Source organism: Micropterus dolomieu, linkage group LG02 (genome assembly GCF_021292245.1).
Source record: "Micropterus dolomieu isolate WLL.071019.BEF.003 ecotype Adirondacks linkage group LG02, ASM2129224v1, whole genome shotgun sequence".
Taxonomy (NCBI): domain Eukaryota; kingdom Metazoa; phylum Chordata; class Actinopteri; order Centrarchiformes; family Centrarchidae; genus Micropterus; species Micropterus dolomieu.
In genome coordinates, this window is record NC_060151.1 from 20,222,581 (window position 1) to 20,241,814 (window position 19,234).

Below are 19,234 nucleotides of genomic sequence, written 5' to 3' on the forward strand. Positions count from 1 at the left end.
ATTCTATAGAAGTAATCAAGGCACCTGATAAACCAACGGATCTGAGCTGTGATCAAATAAAACTGCTATTTAATTAGGTCTGAATGTTATTGCATCATGGAGCTTTGCAGAATAGTGTTTAATTCTCTTGTTCATTTTAATAGCAAAAGTGGACATGTATTTCATTTTAACACAAGGTCATACACTTTGAGACACTAATTAACACAATTTATGATACACCATCACAGTGACTTGTCCACTGTCCCTTTTATTAGATTTTATTATTCTAGTGAGCTCACTTGATTGCTTCCAACAATCTAGCAGCAGCTCCTTTTACCAAGGTTTTTTATTATTTTGTTTAAGGATTAAATATCGGTAATCGATAAATTGTTTTTGCTCTCTTTTGGTTGAATAATCCCCTCCTTTCTTAGCTTTAGTTCACTTCTTTCAACCACATTTTCAGTTTATGAAGCTTCTGATCATTTTATCTAAGAAATTCTCATTGTTTATTAATGCAAGTTGCCAACCTTCTGTGTTTTTAATTTCTTATCTTCCATTCAGGCAAAGGATTTCATCCACTCTGAGCTTCTGGCCTACCTCTACTCATCTGGGGACCAGGCAAACCTCATGGAGGAGTCGGCTGACCAGGCCCAGCGCAGAGATGAAATGTTACGCATGTATCATGCACTCAAGGAGGCACTGCATATTATTGGTGACATCACCGTCAACACCATCTCCACCCCGGTACCCCCACCCGTAAATGACAGCTGGATCCCAGAAGTCAGGTAAGACTAGAGATAACTATCTAATGACACAACCAATTTTACATAGCGATGTTTTGAACAGGGTTTTTCCTGCATAGAGAAATTTTGGCACCCCCCAAAGAGAAAAAGCCCAAGGAAAATCACCAGCGCCAAAATGATCAGAAATGAAAAAAAAGAGTTTAAATCCTCTCCGAATGTGTTTTAATAGCCATTGAGAGGGTGGCGTTGGAGCATTGGATAAGACACATGCCTCTAGTGTGAGAGACCCAGGTTCAATCCCCCACTGTGACACATCCACCAATGTGTCCCTGAGCAAGACACTTAACCCCTAGTCGCTCCAGAGGTGTGCGAAATACTTAAAAATTGTAAGTCGCTTTGGATAAAAGCATCAGCTAAATGAATAAATGTAAATTTATCAAACAACTGTTGAGCAAGCAGAAGATAAACTTAAATACGACGTCTTGACTTCCAGCAGTCACCTCTCCTCCCATCTCTAGCCACTGTATTTTACACGCTGGATTTATAAACCAGCTGCTGCGTTCGTTTGACTGCCCTCGAACGCTCCGCTACGAAGTGAGTTGTGGATATATTTTATTTATGAAATGGTCAGAAATAACAAGAAAATGCGTAGATTTTGGTCATAAGGTAACTCATTGCCTTTCCTGTATGCATACCAATCATGCTTACTGTTGCACGAAGTCACCCCCCAAAGGCCCATTCTGAGCCAGGAAAAACCCTGTTTAAATATATGAGATTACACTTTTTTGCTGTGCTAGTATTCTGCCTGCCTTGCTGAATTTGAAAATAGGTGCAATAGGAGCATCAACTGACCTCCACCTCAGGAGAATTTATGGGATCTTTTCCATGTTTATTACAATATCAGTTTAATTTATTCATATCCTTCTTTCAGCCCGACCCCTCAGCGCAGGCCGCCTCCTGCAGCAGCCACTCATCCAAGTCGTCCGCCTGCTGTTCGGGGCCCAACACCAGGACCACCCTTGAACCCTTCTCCTGCCTTTGGAGCTCCTCTCAATCCCTCTCCCGCCTTTGGTGCACCACCAATTCCTTCTCGCCCAGGCCCACCCATCAATGCCTTCAACAGCAATCTGGATCCCTTCAGTGCGCCCCCACAGATCCCCTCCCGGCCAGCCCGTGTCCCACCCGGTGTACCCAGGTACGAATTCCTGTTTTGGTGTGATTACTAAAACCGTGTCGTGTGTATGTGTATGTAAATCTTATCATCCCTTGTTTTTCAAGAGTTACAGGCATCGTTAGTCACCCGTTATACCATCTCTATATTTATTATTTTCACTCTCCCACTGTTCTCACCCTCCCTCTTTCCTCTGTCTGTCGGGTTGTTATGGTCTCTCTTTGCGAGTACGTCTCACTCCTTGTTCTGTATCTTTTCTCCCCGTTGCAGCCGAAGACCCCCTGGCGCTCCTTCTCACCGGCCCACCATTATCCGCCCTGCTGAGCCCTCCTTGCTAGACTAGACCTGTGGCCAAGCCCACCTAAGTGTGTGTGTGTGTGTTTGTGCGTGGGTGTGTGTATCTGCACACTAAAGGCCGGGGGCAGGGCTCAAGGGCAGGGGCAGACTGATAGCGGTGCATAATGTGCGTCCAGCCGTATTAATATATCTCTTCAAGTGATGTAATAAGCTGCTAATACCGTCTTTATCAGTGCACATGAACGAAAGAAAGCCCATAACCACTTGAATTTTACATTTGACTGCTGTGGAAAATGTGTAATACAAAATAAAGCCCAGCTTATCTCTGGGATGCATTTAACTTCTATCAGTAGGAGATGGTGTATCAAATTCAGTTGAAGAGCTTTTTTATTGTAATTATAGGTTTATTTCCTCTGATAAGATTCCCAGCAGAACCTCAGTGAATAACTTATTAACAGTTACAGGCTGGCTTTCCTCTCCCCTCCCTCCACCTTTTTAGATTGGCCAAGACTCCCAAGTCTAGATCTCTGTGTAATATACACCCTTAACCTGTTGTTACTGTTTTACTGGGTTTTCATTTCCTAACTGATTTCATACTGGAAAAACAATAGATTATTATCACTATATTGTTTTGATGATGTCAATTTTCAATGTGTTATTTTATTTGAGTGTCTTTGTCCTTATTAATGACCGTCATAAATGTAGCTTTAAAAATGAAATCCTAATCGCGGCAAAAACAGAATAAAAAGACACACGGCGGAGGGGTAGGGTTGCATGAGTAGCTTCAGCCCCCACCCCCCCGTGAATTATCCTTCCATGATGAAAAGATGTCAGCCAGATCGACCGTTATAATCCAAGCACTTCTAACCATGTAGCCTTACAACAAGCCACTCATAACAGGAATGTTGTAGTCCGTTACCAGAACACTATGCACAAAAACCCGGGAGAGGGAGAGAGACAGACTGAAGGCTCTCTGCACTTTGTGGGATTCTTTCTCTCCACTAATTCTGAATTGTTAAAGCCTTGAATTTTAATCCCTTTAGTCTCAGTTGAACCCCAATGAGACTTTCAGCCTACGGGTAGACTTTGTTCATTCCTGGATTAGCTGATTCATATAGAGCAGAGCCCACATCTTCCTCTCAGAGAGGATAAAACTCAGTGAAGCAGTGGGGTGTGTAGACAAGGACGTATCTATGATTTACAGTATAAAGATGGTATTAAGCATTTAGGAGTTCGCACGTCTCTTTCTGGGCTTAGTTGTCAAGGACATTTATTATTGCTATCAGTTCTGCTTCCGTGCATTAAATATATCATTGTATATAGCTGGCCTATACTGGGGAGTTAGCACTTGTATCGCATTTAATTGCAGGGTTGATGACAAAAACATACTATTGATTATAAACAAAGATGTTAAAATGCAACGGTTGCTGTCATATGAAAGGAAGCACTAACAGTGTAATTTCATAAATTAGCCTTGGGTGTAGGGAAAAAGAGACTGGTCATCTCCAATGCATTATTTATAACCTGGGCATTTGTCATTTCTTTGATGTTTTTGGTTGCAATTTTATCAGCTCTGTACAACTCAGCTCTCCAGCTTCTCCTGGACTGTTATTTGGGGTTCTGCTACGGGGATTGGCAGTCTAAACTTGTTGATGTTGGGATGGCACTTGGGGCTGGACACACAGCTGTGATTATTTGATCATGATCATCATTTTGATTGCTCTTTCAGGGTATTTGACCATTTAAAACCAATTTTTCTTGAACATGTTTAGACGCAAACTGGTCAAGCTGAGAATGATGTTGAGCTATTAGGATGCTTTCTGTTTTTGGTTTGATCAGTAGTGTTGGTGAGTAGGTGGTGGGATTTGTGGTTTATGAAGGCACACCCTGTCTTGAGAAGCTGTCCAAACGTTTTCTCTGTTCTCAACACAGAGAATAGAAACATAATTAGACCTGACATGACAAAGACACTATAAAGAAATCAAAACTGTTCCAAACCACAGACTCTAGAGACAGTGTGTGCCTTCCCCCCGTATTTCTCTACAGGTCTGGCTTTCAGTGACAGTAAAACAAGTTATAAAACCCCAAATCTTTAGATTGAAGATCCTTCACATTAGATCTTTCACAAACCCCCTCTACACACAAGTTAGTTCGTGTGATAAAACTCATTGCCCAGCGTTTGTTGAAATTCCCTTGTGCCTGTCACTTCAGCCTGCCTGTGAGAAGCCCAGACTGTAAATGCCCTGTAATACATTAGGTTGTGGCAATATTGCCTTTCTCTCTAATGGATGTACCCTGCCTCCTTCCTTTCCCCCCTCCCCTCTCTGTATCTGGTGGATGGGGTTGGAATCCAACCTGCAAAAAACTCTTTTCTTTTTGTTATGCAAACCCTTGTCAAGTGCCTCTGTAGCAATTAATTGATTTGAATAAACAAAATGAACTGACTTAGAATGGAGAGTAAATAAAGAGGTGTTGTGTACAATAAAGGGACTGGCTCTGGTGGTTGGTGTCTCCTTGTGTCCTGTGTGATCCACTTTCTCTTCTCTATCTCTCAGATAATGTATCGCTCCCCCTGATTTTCCTCTCCTCACTTGCCTCCCTCTCTACATCTAAACCAATACAGACTGACATAAGCCTGCAAATGTTCCTATGGCAACCCTCTGCTGGCAGCCTGCCTGTATAGAGAGACAATGTTCAAACAATGGTCAATGTTCTTTACTGTCAGCACATGCATTTTCATCAAATGTAAAGTGGTGAACCAAACAAATCAATACCTTATAGCAACAGTAACCTTCTGTCGCTGCTGAATCGATTCAATCATTGTTTACAGTCTCTTTGAAAAGAAGAAGTTTGTTTTAAGTTTGTTATGTGTTAAAGCGTTTAGAGTAAGTAGATTTAGTGAGACTTTTTTAAAACCCTGATCAACAGGGAAATATTCTTTAACGTCAAAATGAAAAAATTTGTAAAACAATAAGACATGACAAGTTCCAAGGGAGTGGGATTATTTTATAGGCACAATATGTAGGCTATATTCTGTTTACTTTGAATACCTTTAAATTCCCTCGTTCAGATTTTTCAAAACAGCTTTTAAAACAATTATGTGCTAAATATGCTCAAATCTCAACCAATACGTATATCAGAAGTAGTGTTTTTTGTATTGTGTCTTTGAGCTGCAGCATTAATTAATGAATCCAGTTTTATGTGTCTAATCTTTTCCTCCAATGAGAGTGGTGGATGATCTCTCTAAGCTAACAGAGATTGCCTCATTACAAATGCCCTCGCTGTTCCGACGACTGGATCCTGTATTGTGACTAAGTGCATGTCAATATGTTAAGAGATTGATGTTGGTTGATTCTTCTTGAACAGGCGCCCGGCTCCCCCTCGAAACCAGTGGTGACCTTGACCGGGTTGGAGAGGATATGAAATTACTTCAATCCATGACAGCAGCAGGACCATGGAAGAACTGCATATTTTATTTTCAGTTTACTCAAACTCAAAAAGATTAGCTCCAACAATGCTGTTAAAGGCCTACATAAGTAATCTGATACTGTCAGTAAAACAAAAACAAATTGTTATTGAGCACTAAAAATGTTTTTGTATTACCACAGATGGTCAGAATCATTTTTAATAATGTGAAATCTAATTCAACAATCTGATGCTGGTATTTTCTTCATACCACACAATCCCCCAGAACACTGGCAATTATTTCTTAGAACAATAATTTTGAGCTACAGTATGATTGAACTCTTAGGGATTAATTATGATACAGTAATAAGGACAGTTCAACATGCAGATGTTTTTCTTATTTTAGCATGTCACTATTCTGTGATGGCAGAAAAACAATGCCGGTCAAGTTGTGGAGCGTGACCACTGAATATGTTTTGTAGACAGAAAATGTTAACGATGCCTCAGGAAACTGAGCTGGGTAGTCTCAACAGTGTGAGAAAATACTTTACTACTGATTGAAATGCACAATAGGTTTTTCCTGCTATGTTTTGTGCAATTGTACAAGTGCAATCACATGAAACAAATAATGTCAAGGAAGTTAATGTTTCAGCCAAAAGTAACTTGGCATATGCCTGACTTCACTGTTTTCTTCCTCCTTAACATCCAGATGGAGAAACTGATCAGGAAGATTGACTTGATGACTGTGTGAATATACACTGCTAAAAAAAATAAAGGGAACACTAGAATAATACATCCTAGATCTGAATGAATGAAATAATCTCTTTCTTTACATAGTTAAATGTGCTGACAACAAAATCACACAAATTATCAATGGAAATCAAATCTATCAACCCATGGAGGTCTGGGTTTGGAGTCACACTCAAAATCAAAGTGGAAACCCACACTACAGGCCGATCCAACTTTGATGTAATGTGCTTAAAACAAGTCAAAATGAGGTTTAGTAGTGTGTGTGGCCTCCACGTACCTGTATGACCTCCCTACAATGCCTGGGCATGCTCCTGATGAGGTGGCAGATGGTCTCCTGAGGGATCTCCTCCCAGATCTGGACTAAAGCAGTCTGTGGTGCAACGTGGCGTTGGTGGATGGAGCGAGACATGATGCCCCAGATGTGCTCAATTGGAGGATGTTGCAGGCAGCAGAACGTTCTCCACGGCGTCTCCAGACTCTGTCACGTCTGTCACATGTGCTCAGTGGGAACCTGCTTTCATCTGTGAAGAGCACAGGGCGCCAGTGGCGAATTTGCCAATCTTGGTGTTCTCTGGCAAATGCCAAACATCCTGCACGGTGTTGGGCTGTAAGCACAACCCCCACCTGTGGATGTCGGGCCCTCATACCCCCCTTAATGGAGTCTGTTTCTGACCACAACAGCATGTGACATTGATTGTCAATCAGTGTTGCTTCCTAAGTGGACAGTTTGATTTCACAGGAGTGTGATTGACTTGGAGTTACATTGTGTTGTTTAAGTGTTCCCTTTATTTTTTTTTTGAGCAGTGTATATATCTTTTTATCACAGTAAAGGGTTTAGATGTGATTATTTTAAAAACAGCCGAAGGCTTGATTTGGCTATTTGTTCGATAAAACAGCATAGAGTCATAAATGTTAAATGTGGTATCTGAAATTCAATAAAACTTTCCAGTGACAACGGCTGTCATTTTCTAGCTTCCCCAGTGACATCGCCAGAATATCAGTGCTGCAAGAATTTTATCTATGTATACACACACACACATATAATGTGGCTTGGTCTGTTGTATATTACAGTACTTTAAATGTGATTTATTAGGAGTTGATGTGACTGGAATACACAATTTCACAAAGCATCCAAACAAGCACATTTTGGTTGCAATAAAAAATGTCCCAGTGCATGATGAGTTTTTCAAAAAGTGAGAAGCTTTAAATTCATCTCACAAGGCACATATCACTTGCTCGTGTAGTGTGTGACCCCCTGTCACCGATCAGCCAGTGAACGCCACAACAACTTCAAGAATCCCGTCACAAGACGGCAAGTTGTGTAGTGTGAACGGCATCGGCCGACGCTGAAAGCCGTGTAGCCTGCACCAGCCTTTAAAGATTCAATGTGTAATATTTAGGAGGATTTATTTACAGAAAAGCAATATAATATACATAACTATGTGTCCTTTCTATCTACATACACAGAGGGTGCCCTCACATAAAAGTCGCCATGTTGTGCCTCCATGTTTCTACAATAGCCTAAAACAGACAAACTGCTCTACAGAGCGCATTTCGTCACAACGTTAAATAAATACAAAGAAAAGGTAAGTTAGTAGTAGTTGACTGGTTGATTAGAAGTAAGAGGAGAAATTTGACAAATGGAGGAGCACACATATTTAGCACAAGAGCTGACAATCAGCCACTGTAGCTTCTGCCTGCTTGGAAAGGGAGGGATGGGTCAGTGATGATGCATTCATGTGGTGTTGGAATAATCAGAATCTTTTTTTCCCTCCTTAAATCTTTATTGCAAAAAGAAAAAGAAAGTGTACATGGAACATAAAGAAGTAAACAGAACTTTTCTTTGTGCAAAATCACATATTGCATGTACAGATTTTGCAAACATGTAATTTGTAATATGGTTATAATGGTCAGTTTGTTGTCCATGTAGAGTGAACTAGATGTCTGCGTGTTTATATGCTGTGATAATGCTAATCTAGCACATTTCAGAGCAGTGTCCATGTTGATTCCACATTCCAACTTAAGAGCACATGAACACACACTGAAGTCGGAAGAACGACTTCACAACTCGGGAAATGGGACCATCCGAAGGGATGCCCATGAATGCACCGTGAGCCACTAATTGCAATTCGCAACCCTCACCACTAGATGCCACTGAAACGTACACACTGAACCTTTAAAGGGATAGTAAGTTATTGTAATCCAATACACTTTTTGATAGATTCAGCCAATATTTCCTCGGAGTTGCTAGGTTCCCATTTTCCAAAATCCAGTTTTCCTACACAACCCTGGCTCTGTAAATGGAAAACAAAGACAGTGGTGTGGACCTTCCCCACAACAGTGTTCCAGCCAATCATCAACAGTAAGTGCTCGTGCACAGGAGTGATGGTGGGTGGGGGGCAGTGGGAGAGAGAGTTCTACACAGGGGTACATTTGAACGTGCTGGAATCCAGGCACTGTGAAGAAGGAGAGATGGCCGAAAAACAGCCAAACAGGAAAAGGTCTGAAGAGCATGAACAGAGAAGAAAGTGATATGACCAGGCAAAGCCGAAGGCATTTCAACTCTGAGTTAAAATATCAACAATCCTAAATCTGAATAACTTACTCTCCCTTTAAGGGTTTTGGGTCAAACTTTCAAGTGTGAGCACAACAGCACATGGAGATTCTGCACTCTATTGGCTGGAAGTTAATGAAACCGTTTGCTATGATTACGTGCGGATCTGCTTGGTGTCATCAAAGAGGCGTCGCAGGGTGTAGATTTGAGTGACAGCAACGGTGAGCATGACAAGGAGATTGAGGCAGGACCAGAAGGACACCCGCCACAGGTTGTCCTCCAGAAGGTAGCGGTCCCTCGTCTCAAAGGCACGCAGCACAGTCTGGGTCTGACGGCTCCTCTCCAGGTGGCGGTACACAGAGTCCATCCTCACCTGGAAGAGGAAGAAAGGAATGGCAGACAGGAGGAGATGAAAGTCAGTGCAGAGATGTGTAGACATCAGAAAGAATGACATCAGATAATTCAAGTGTTGTCTGAAGCGGGATCATAGCTGCAGCAGATGTAATGTATCTTTGTGTGTCCCCTCTCACCCTGATATCCTCCAGTTTGTAATCCACCATGCTCTCTGGCATGGCTATGTCCGCCCACTCATCTTGGCCTGCGCTGCTCTGACTATTAATGATCACCTCAAAGAACACCATCTTCTCTGACAGTTTACTGAAGCTGTTGTCAAAACACAACTTGTAGTCTCCATCCTCCGTAGGATCCACCCTGCATTAAAAAATGTGACATTTGCTGTCAATAATATCATGGAAATCAAGTCCCTTTGGTTTTTATGTATTTAGGGAATTCTCTCTTGATTGCTGCCTTGGTGTTTGCTTGTGGTTAATTGGTTTCAATACAAATAAAGAGCATTACAGGAAGTGAGCACCACATTAATAGCAGGTGGTTGTTGGAAAGCAAATAGGTTACCCACATGTGAATGCCATCAGATCTCCTGAAGTCAGAGACCAGTCGTTATCCGCTGGGGGAGATGAGGGCAAAACCAACATCCAGACCTGACCCAGCTATTACCTGCAAAAGAAACAGATGGTTTGGGCTCAGTAAAGGAGGATGCCCAGTCTTCAGCAACCCAGAACACACTCACATTTCAACTGCTATCTTCACATTTTCCCTCCAGATATGCAGACACCTGTCTGAAATTCAAATTAAAGCCCTGATAGAACAATGAGCAACAAGCTAGCTCACATACACCCATCAGACATACAGTAATAATATGACCACCTGCCTAATATTGTGTAGGTCCCCTTTTCGCACCCATGACAGTCCTGACCCATCAAAGCATGACCTTCGCAAGAACTCTTCAGGTGCGCTGTGATATCTGGCACCAATACGTTAGCAGCAGTGCCTTTTAGTCCTGTTAGTTGTGAGGTGGGGCCTCTATGGATTGGACCAGCACATCCCAAAAACGGTCAACTGGATTGAGATCTGGTTGATTGGATCTGGCATGGTCTGCGACAATGCTTAGGTATGTGGTACATATCAATAAAAAATCTACATGAATGGCAGGACTCAAGGTTTCCCAGCAGAGCATCACACTGCCACCACCGGCTTGCCTTCTTCCTATGTGCATCCTGGTGCCATGTGTTCCCCAGGTAAGCAATGCACACTCACCCGGTCATCCATGTGATGCAAAAGACAACTTGATTCTTCAGACCAGACCAACTTCTTCCATTGTTCCATGGTCCAGTTCTGATGCTCACGTGCCAATTGACAATTGCCAGTGAACAGGGTTCAGCATGGGGAACCTGACTGGTCTGGGGCTAAACTGCCCCATACACAATCAACTGCGATGCCCTGTATGTTCTGACACCTTTCAATCAGAACCAGCATTAACTTTTTCAGCAATTTGACATACAGTAGCTCGTCTGTTGGATTGAACCACACAGGGCAGCCTTCGCTTCCCAAGTGTATCAATGACCATTGGCCACCCATGACCCTGTCGCTGGTTCACTGCTTTTCCTTCCTTGGATCACTTTTGATAGGTAGCCTACTGACCTCTGCAGACTGGGAACACCCCACAAGAGCTGCAGTTTTGGAGATACTCTGACCTAGTCGTCTAGCCATCACAATTTAGCCCTTTTCAGAGTTGCTCAAATCCTTACTCTTGCCCATTTTTCCTACTTCTAACACATCAACGTTGCAGACAAAATATTACCTAATATAACCAACTGTCAGTGGTCATAATGTAATGGCTAATCCATGTATAATGCCACAGTGACAGTTTTGGTATATGTGTAGAGAAATTCTCTATTCCGCTACCCACTACTGCCCCCCTTTGCTCTCCAGTAAAAGAAGAGCTCAATGTCAAACACGGTTCAACAGTCCTGATAGGGATTCAGTGACATTCTCACTGAAAAACTACAAAATGTTAATGTACACATGATCTTTTATCTTTTTGTTTTGACAGCAATATTCTCAAAATGTGTCAGAAACTTCCACAGTTCCACATCAGCCCAGAAGCAGCCCTCAATCTTACAGGCCATTGTAGGCTTTGTTGTGACTATGTGTTGAGTGAAGTTTTGAGAAAAGGCAGCAGACAGATCCAGATCCAAGCTGCAGCCCTGGAAGCATTGTGTGTCAACAGTTCTAGTGATGATGACCCGGTAATCCTGCCAGGCTCTTGTCTGACTCCACACTCACAGAGATCACAGAGATATGTTACGGGGGGTAGCCAAGACTGTAACTTTACCCTAACACAGTCCTGCAGCTGCCAGAGTGTGCAGTAAGATGACTGTAGGTAGGAAGGGAAGCAATGCAAAGGTCTTGGCCAAAAAATCACTGAGGTCATTAACACATTATAAGAGACTTGAGAACAATTGCTTTTGAATTTGAAGCTTGTTGTGTTTAGTGATAGCCTATGTAGCCTGTGAACGCATTTTGCATTCTTTTAAAAAAGTATGGTGGTTATAGAGGATGTATTTACAATGCCATGTAAATACATGTTCATGGTTATGCAGGGTACATGTTTAGTATTACTTTTGCAATATGTAAAGAAGCAAGGGTAATTTTGCCATATCTCGGGACAAGTGTCTTCAACTACAACAGCAATAGTTTTCTTATCTCTTTTTGCACGCAGGGCCAAAGTACAAAGCCTGTTAACTTGTTTTTCAGTTAAACATTATTCAAAAACTTTAATAAAGCTATCCAAAACATTAAACACATTTAACACAACATACACAGACAGGAGAGAAAGAGAGAAAGAGTGAAAATTATATTTACCTGGTATTCAACTTCCATACTGTCATTCCTCGCGGTGGTTTGGTAAAAACACTCTGTAGTGCCAGCTCGTAATAGAAATGTAAATTCCATGTTTTGGTTTGGCCCCAAACCCAAAGTCAAGCCTACAGTCAGAATTAAACATGCTAGAAAACAGAGCTCTGCCGACACATTCATCGTCCTCCCCCTGTAGTGCATAGTACATTTAATCCACGTCCACCTACTTTGACCCACTTTGTTCTATATTACACACGAACAATAAAAAAAATTACTGTATATATAATTGCTTGCTCTTATACCCTCACAGTTGGGAAATAGCCTGACAGCAAAAGCTGAATGAGTGGAGCCACCATCTGTGTCAACCAATAGCGCTCTGCAGTCTGGACTGCAGTCATATGCAAAACTGAGGAGGAGTGACAAGGTGCTATAAGAGCCTGATGATGCCTGATGATACCTGGATAATGAAGGCCTTTACAGTTAGTGAAGGTATATTTGGTTGTTGTTTTTACAACAGTCAATGCTCTTGTAGCCTATTTGATTTTTACTTGTGAGAAATGTTCTGTGTACATTATGAATTAATTCCAACAAATGTCATGTCATGTCCTTTTTTATTCTGAAGGGGGAGCTATGGGTAAAAGCAGACCAAACAGGCCATGAAGTTTTGATATCATGAATGTATTAAAAATAGCTTGATGTGGGTACTTGAACCACATAAAGAAAACTCGGTATGGTACTTAACTAATGCATCACTTATACATGATGAAAAAAGCAAACTCATGGTGACTTGATCATTTCTTAATGGTGAGTAACAGGAATTCATGATACATACATTATATCATGCAAATCATCATGAACCATGCTTTAGTTATGCGTTGTTTAAGCATGTGTTTTTGTACCCTTATTAAAGAGAAGGATATATATCACTGTTCTATAAAATCTATAAAAATAGGGTTGCCTTTAACTAGCTCTTCAATTGGCAGATTAAATGTATTGAAAATAAATATTGCCTACATTTTTATTTGTTTTATTTGTTTAATTTATTCCATAGTATTTCCTTAGCACCACCACAAGGTCTGTTTAAGAGAATAAGAATGGACTAACAGGCGTCTCAGACTTCATCTCTTATTGTTACATCTTCCATACGACAGAGGAAGGTTGAAGTATCCAAATCTCCAGTTGTACTTTTGGGCAAATCACTACATGAAGTAACAGGCTCAATAATCATTATCTGATGATCCAATAATGTTACATGGACTCTACCTGTCTAACTTTGTAGTCTTCTGGCCACTCAAAGGGCTTTACACTACATGTCACATTCATCCATAATCATACACTGATGGCAGTGGCTAAGGTGTCAACTGCTCATCGGAAACAGGAAGTAATGATTCATGCTCCCCTATGGCAGAGGAGCAATTTGGGATTCAGTATCGGGAGCAATTTAGGGTTCAGGACACTTTTGACATGTAGACTGGAAGCCAGGGATCAAACTGTTGATTTTCTGATTTTCTGTGGGCGACTCGCTGTTCTTCCTGAGGCACAGCTAGGCTACACCATAACAATCAATAACTAAAAATTCAAACTCATGGTGACTTTATCATTTCTTAATGGTGAATTACAGGAATTCTTGATTACTTCCTGCCCTACTTAATGCAAAAAATTATTATGAACCATGCATTAGTTATACATTACTTACGCATGTATTTTGTACCCTTCTTATAAAGAGTTACCATAAACTCCTACTATACTACTTTAATTGTGAGATTCATGATATACCGTTGTCATTCATTAGTGTATGGTATATTTTGAGCAGTTGAACTATAATGTTTAATTTTTCCGTTTTTCATCTTAAGATTCTTCATGGAGAGATCTGAAATAACGTTGGACTTACCATTGCACTCATATATGCACTCAGCTTCGCAAAGTATCTTAGAAAAAATACAATCAACCCTGTTGTGTTTAACATGATAATGTTATTTATTTAAGATAGGGTGTGATGTTGGGAATCTTCTCATGGGTCATATTTAAATGTAAATATAATGGTATACCTTACAAGATATAACTTAGCCTTATACTAATGCTAATTGTGTGAAATGTGTGAGAAAAAAGTATTAACAAAGGCCATACATTACAGCATTATTAAAGTATTTTGACATATAAGCTCTCTCCTTTTAATGCCTTCACTCCTGCTAAGACAGCAGAAAACTCCCATTTCTTTGTTCATGTTCACTTCCATCTATCACACAAAGACACAATTCTTTTAGGAGGTAAAAAAACTGTCTCATAGGTGTGATCCAGAGAAGATGTAAAATGTACACCCTCCTCAATTAATTTACCAAACATACATTGGTCCAAACCCGCTGCTTCACCGTACCCTACCCTGAGTCAGGTGGCTTCAGTGTTTTTTTGTTTCTTGTCCTCTTCATAACGCCTCACAACTCTGCTCTATCCTGCAACAAAGCACAAACTTAGCAACAAAATATAACAAACAAAGTGATACGTGGTTGAGATTTGCATCTTAAACTCCATTTTGCTCAATAGTTGTTGTTCTCGTGAGACTCTAAGACAAGCCACAGAGAAAGTGTATGCTCGAAAGGAAGTGTGAATGGAGATATTTCAACATGCAGTGAAGTGGGAGGGTATAAAGGGGAGGTGAAAATGCAACGTGCTTGGTCTCCCACTTAGTGATTGTAACCTTCTACCTTGAGGCTTTGTGAGTGGTTGATTGTCATGGACTGCAGCTGCATTGCATCAACTACAGTATCATTTTAATGTTTGCAGTTACCGAGTGCAGACAGGTGCATCTCTGACAGCCTTAGAATGTGCTTTGGTGATACATATCACATTCTATATGTCTGAGTCTGTTCTTTATCTGACTACTTGTGAGCAATCGCTATTTGAGCCAACCAAAAGTGAGCCCACCCATTTTGTTACTTTGTCATAGGTCTCTGTCGCTCAAGTGTCTGTTTGTCTTCACAATCCCTTTGAAGCAACACCCTATGACAACTTCTGGTGGACATTTCTACGCTGAATCCTTTTCAGTTACAGAGAGCACTGTAGGTATGGCTGAGGGTGGATATCCCTCTGTGTATGTGGTGGACACCCATGCCACCCGGCCATCAGTGCCACCAAGGCTGAGCCAGGGCCAACAGCGTGCAGGGGTAGGACAGACCCTGCTGTTCCTGCTGGTGAGCGTGGCGTTGTGCGGCATGGCCATAGAAGCCTGCTTCATCTACCGTCTGTACAAACCTCAATCTGTGAGTATCAAACCTTCAAACTTTATCTGAGTCTGCACCTGCCAACAATACTTTAGCAATTTCATCCTGTGATTTCTTATCAACTGAGAGTCGCTGGGCGTCTTTTTTGTTTCATTACACTTCCTTCTGAACCCTTTGAATCTCACTTTCATCATAAGAGATGATTCACATTTAACTCCTTATTCTCACTTTCACTTTTCTTCTCTTATTTTCTAATAGTTTTCTCTTACATGTTTTCTGTCTCTCTCAACCCAAAACTCTTCTGTTGTGCTTTTTTCAATAACACATTTAATTTTCTTTTAAACTTTAGTTGTGAGTTTTCATAATGGGAATGTTTCTAGTTTTCACCCCAACATCTTGTTTATTATTTATTTTTTCAACACTTGTGTCTTATGTAGGTTATACATATTCATACTATAAATGTAGAATCTCAAGTCAAAAGTTGCAAAATACAAATATTTATGACCCCGGAACACAAAACAACATCATGAAATCTTATGATAGAAGCACACTGTCTTGGTGATGAAAAATTACTTTAGAACTGTAAAATTTCAACATTGGGAATTTTATTAATTAAACATACAATACAAAGTAGAAAGGCAAGGACAATTACCATTGTTCACATAACTTTAATACATGCATTCCACAGAGTCACATGCTACGTGTAGGAAACTGTCACACTTGCATAACCAAAGTGGAAACATCTACTGTCCAGGAGTCAGATTGTGATTACAGATATTCCCAAAGCGTCTGTCATGGAAATTGTCTGCAAGCACTCAAGACATAATTAAATGATACCAGCAAGACCAAAAATGAACAAGAACACATAGACAGCTGTGTTCAGTGACCATACATAAAATGAAGAGGAGCACAATTTCATGGTTAACAGAACGAATAAATGATAAACTAGTAATTTATGTTATTTTACTTTCACATGTTGTGATGGAGTTGTGGTGTAATAAAAAAAATGGAATTTCGCATGTTAGGAGACAAAAGCAGGCCCATTATTTATACCAGCGGTTCCCAAACTTATTCACATCAAGGACCCCTAAACTGACACAAATTAGACCATGGACCCCCATGCGATTAGGTATTGTCACAGGGTCCCCCATCTGATTTTTGCTTTTAGATGTTTATTACATAAGGGGTATGAAACCCAAGACCAGAATAGTCATACATTATGTCATTATATTATTTGTGGACCCCACTTTGAGAATGACTGCTTTGTACTACACTTCTCTTTGCACAACAGTTATGCATGGGAGTCTTGTTTGTGGTTAGTGGAGGAAAGGCGTAAGTAAATCACTTGACAAGGACTCTCGTGATAGAAACAATACTGACACATACATGATGATTCTTTTTTTTCCAAAAACTGCTGACAGTGAAATAATTTCACTATTATGGGGAAGAGAGTGAGTAGAGATGGAGAAGTACAATTTACGGAGAACTCTACTGACGTCCCTGGGGGCAGGGGCATGCAGGCTTGATGACAGCGGATGGTCACTGCTTTCACTGTATGGCTGTGACTCAGTTTCCTGTCCTCATTTGATCCTCTGTGTGAGGGCAGCAGTCACGGGGCTGGGTAGGGGGAGGGGGGCATGGCTGTCTTGGTTTGACACTGTTTGACAAACAAGGGTCTATGCATACTTTACAAAGAAGGGACGATGAGAAAAGGAAGTGGTCTATTTCCTGTAGCATGATAGTGATCTACCTTGTGCTCATTACCAGAAAGACAGTGCTGCCACACTTTGTTGTGCAGACAGATAACATAATAGAAAATAAAGTAATCCTTAAAAATCGTCCTTCAACACAATTCAGATTTTATGATGTTTAGAATTTAGAAAAAATATGCTAATATTTAGTGCAGTTTCATACATATACACACATACTTATTTTCACAAGTTGTTTGCATATCCACTAATGGTGATTGCAACAACTAATATACACGTACAACTGAGAGATAAACAATTTTCTTCTCCATTGCAGGCCACCTCAGGATCAACCGCTATGTTACTTGCAGGTATGTCTTAGCACTACTTACTCAGTTAATAAATATCTTCAGTTACTTAATCCAAGTCAGTGGAAACAGAGGGTTTTGACCCACTCCGACACGTCCACCAATGTGTCCTTGAGCAAGCAACCCTTAGTTGCACCAGCGGTGTGCGCCCTCTGACATATATAGCACTTTTAAGTCGCTTTGGATAAAAGTGTAAATAGTGTAAATTTATAAATGTATGGTTCTCACACAGGTAAAGATGTTACTCCTCCCGTTAAAAGGCCCGGTTCTGATATTCTTCCTTCCAAACCAGTTGCTCATCTGACAGGTAAGGCCAGTTTTGTTACCATAGTGTTCAATTAAATAGGAAGGCAGAAAATAAATCACGTATTTATATTGTCAAAGCTTTTGCTACTAAAATTGAGGTTCTCAAAGTGCATCATGTGGTTTGAGTGAAACGCCTATTTATGATATAGTCATCATTTTAACCCTGTTTTAAAAGAATCAGACTTCACATTGTTGCTTGGTTTCTTTTCCAGATGGACAAGATGTAGTTCATGGAAATAAAACCATGGCGTGGAGCATGGTTGCAGATCCTCTCATCTATGAAATGGACTACCAAGACAGAAGTCTCATCATTCAGATTGAGGGTTTTTACTTTGTCTATTCCAAGGTTTACTTCTTAGACACCGATGTATTTCACCACGCTGTTCACCTGAAAACTAAACGGTACACTGGAAAAAGTATTACCCTCCTGGAATCCAGAAAATACCAGTCCAAGTCCAGCAACATGCGATCCAACAGTTACCTGGGTGGAGTGTTTCACTTCTACAAAGATGATGCCATTTTTGTTGAAGTGAGCAACACATCAAAGATTTTGCGATACCAGTCCTTTGAGAACATCTTTGGTGCGTATATGATATAAATATCACATTGATATTTCAAAAGTTGATTCAAAAATGTTATAGAATCTTCTCAAGGATTGATGATTCTCTTTGCAATAAAAAAGCAGGTCAGTAACTGGAGAGAGAGGAAGGTTTTGAAAACTTTTTGTGCTTTTGAACATTACAAAGGTCTCCTCAATTTACGAATATGCTTGACAGTGTAACAAAGCTCATTTTCACATCAGGGACTTTTTATATGCATACTTTTATACTTAACCTTCTGAATGTTAGAAAAATAACATATCATTTGTGATTTGGCTTGTCATATGGATTTTTTTTAAAAGCACACAAAATATATTGTTACAGTGCTCAGCCTTGCTGACATATAAATATATATTGTTGTTGAGTATAGATGCTATGTGTCATGTTCATACCAAAATTGGAAACATACAAAATGTAACCTTACACATTTCTTTTCAGTCCTGCTGTAACACAGACTGCACACTATTTATTTATTCCTCCAGTGGCAAAATGAATGATACTGCTTTTCAGGTCTGCTGTATATATGTGCAATAATGTATACAAAACAATGAAATAAAAAAAGATTGTGATTTAAAAGTCTTGATTGTTGGTTTTTCTAAAGCATGCAGTGTCACTGAAGTGAGCTCCTGTACGCACTTCCTGCTGCGTCAGGTGAGGCCGCGCTGGAGCCTTTTTCAGTGGTCTCATTTGCAGCAAATCTTTCACCCACTCAGTCCAACCACACGAAACACTGTAGAGAGGGTATTTTAATACCACGGCAACCCAGAAGTGTCATTCTGTCAACTGCCTTTAACCAGAATGTGTTCATGCAGTAAAAACTATGTGCTTCTATTCGAGTGTTGGGAGGGACAAATGGTGTATAGGACAATATGTGTATTCCTTAGATCAGTAAAGAATTTACTGTAATGCTATAGATAATCATCACCATGGCAAGCTTGTT

At 40.5% G+C, this 19,234-nt stretch overlaps 3 protein-coding genes across 5 annotated transcripts in view; 2 read left to right on the forward strand and 1 right to left on the reverse strand.

Moving 5' to 3' along the window:
* dnm2a (dynamin 2a) overlaps positions 1-4,692 on the forward strand; it is a 29,056-nt gene extending 24,364 nt beyond the window's left edge. For all 3 annotated transcript variants that reach the window (XM_046031378.1, XM_046031389.1, XM_046031398.1), the window contains 3 exons: positions 541-764; positions 1,654-1,917; positions 2,164-4,692. In XM_046031378.1, coding sequence (XP_045887334.1) covers positions 541-764; positions 1,654-1,917; positions 2,164-2,236 — 561 coding nt within the window. In that variant the 3' untranslated portion in view covers positions 2,237-4,692. The remainder of the gene's footprint in view (positions 1-540; positions 765-1,653; positions 1,918-2,163) is intronic.
* Positions 4,693-9,053: 4,361 nt separating this feature from the next.
* Positions 9,054-12,295, reverse strand: tmed1a (transmembrane p24 trafficking protein 1a). Its single transcript, XM_046042082.1, is given in 4 exon segments — positions 9,054-9,272; positions 9,430-9,610; positions 9,816-9,913; positions 12,122-12,295. Coding segments are annotated over 4 exon segments (672 nt in total).
* A 2,797-nt stretch (positions 12,296-15,092) lies between these two features.
* On the forward strand, positions 15,093-18,870 carry tnfsf14 (TNF superfamily member 14). Its single transcript, XM_046040807.1, has 4 exons — positions 15,093-15,372; positions 17,359-17,392; positions 17,622-17,696; positions 17,908-18,870. Exons 1-4 carry the CDS (start codon positions 15,115-15,117, stop codon positions 18,291-18,293), a joined length of 753 nt encoding a protein of 250 aa, XP_045896763.1. The 5' UTR covers positions 15,093-15,114; the 3' UTR covers positions 18,294-18,870.
* Positions 18,871-19,234: the final 364 nt, after the last annotated feature.

What these genes read in the sequence shown, in the direction of transcription:
- tnfsf14 (XM_046040807.1), top strand. Translation starts at nt 15,115, where the DNA reads ATGACAACTTCTGGTGGACATTTCTACGCTGAATCCTTTTCAGTTACA. An exon ending in GTCTGTACAAACCTCAATCT is followed by an intron (nt 15,373 to 17,358) that starts GTGAGTATCAAA and finishes TCTCCATTGCAG; the next exon opens with GCCACCTCAGGATCAACCGC. An exon ending in AACCGCTATGTTACTTGCAG is followed by an intron (nt 17,393 to 17,621) that starts GTATGTCTTAGC and finishes GTTCTCACACAG; the next exon opens with GTAAAGATGTTACTCCTCCC.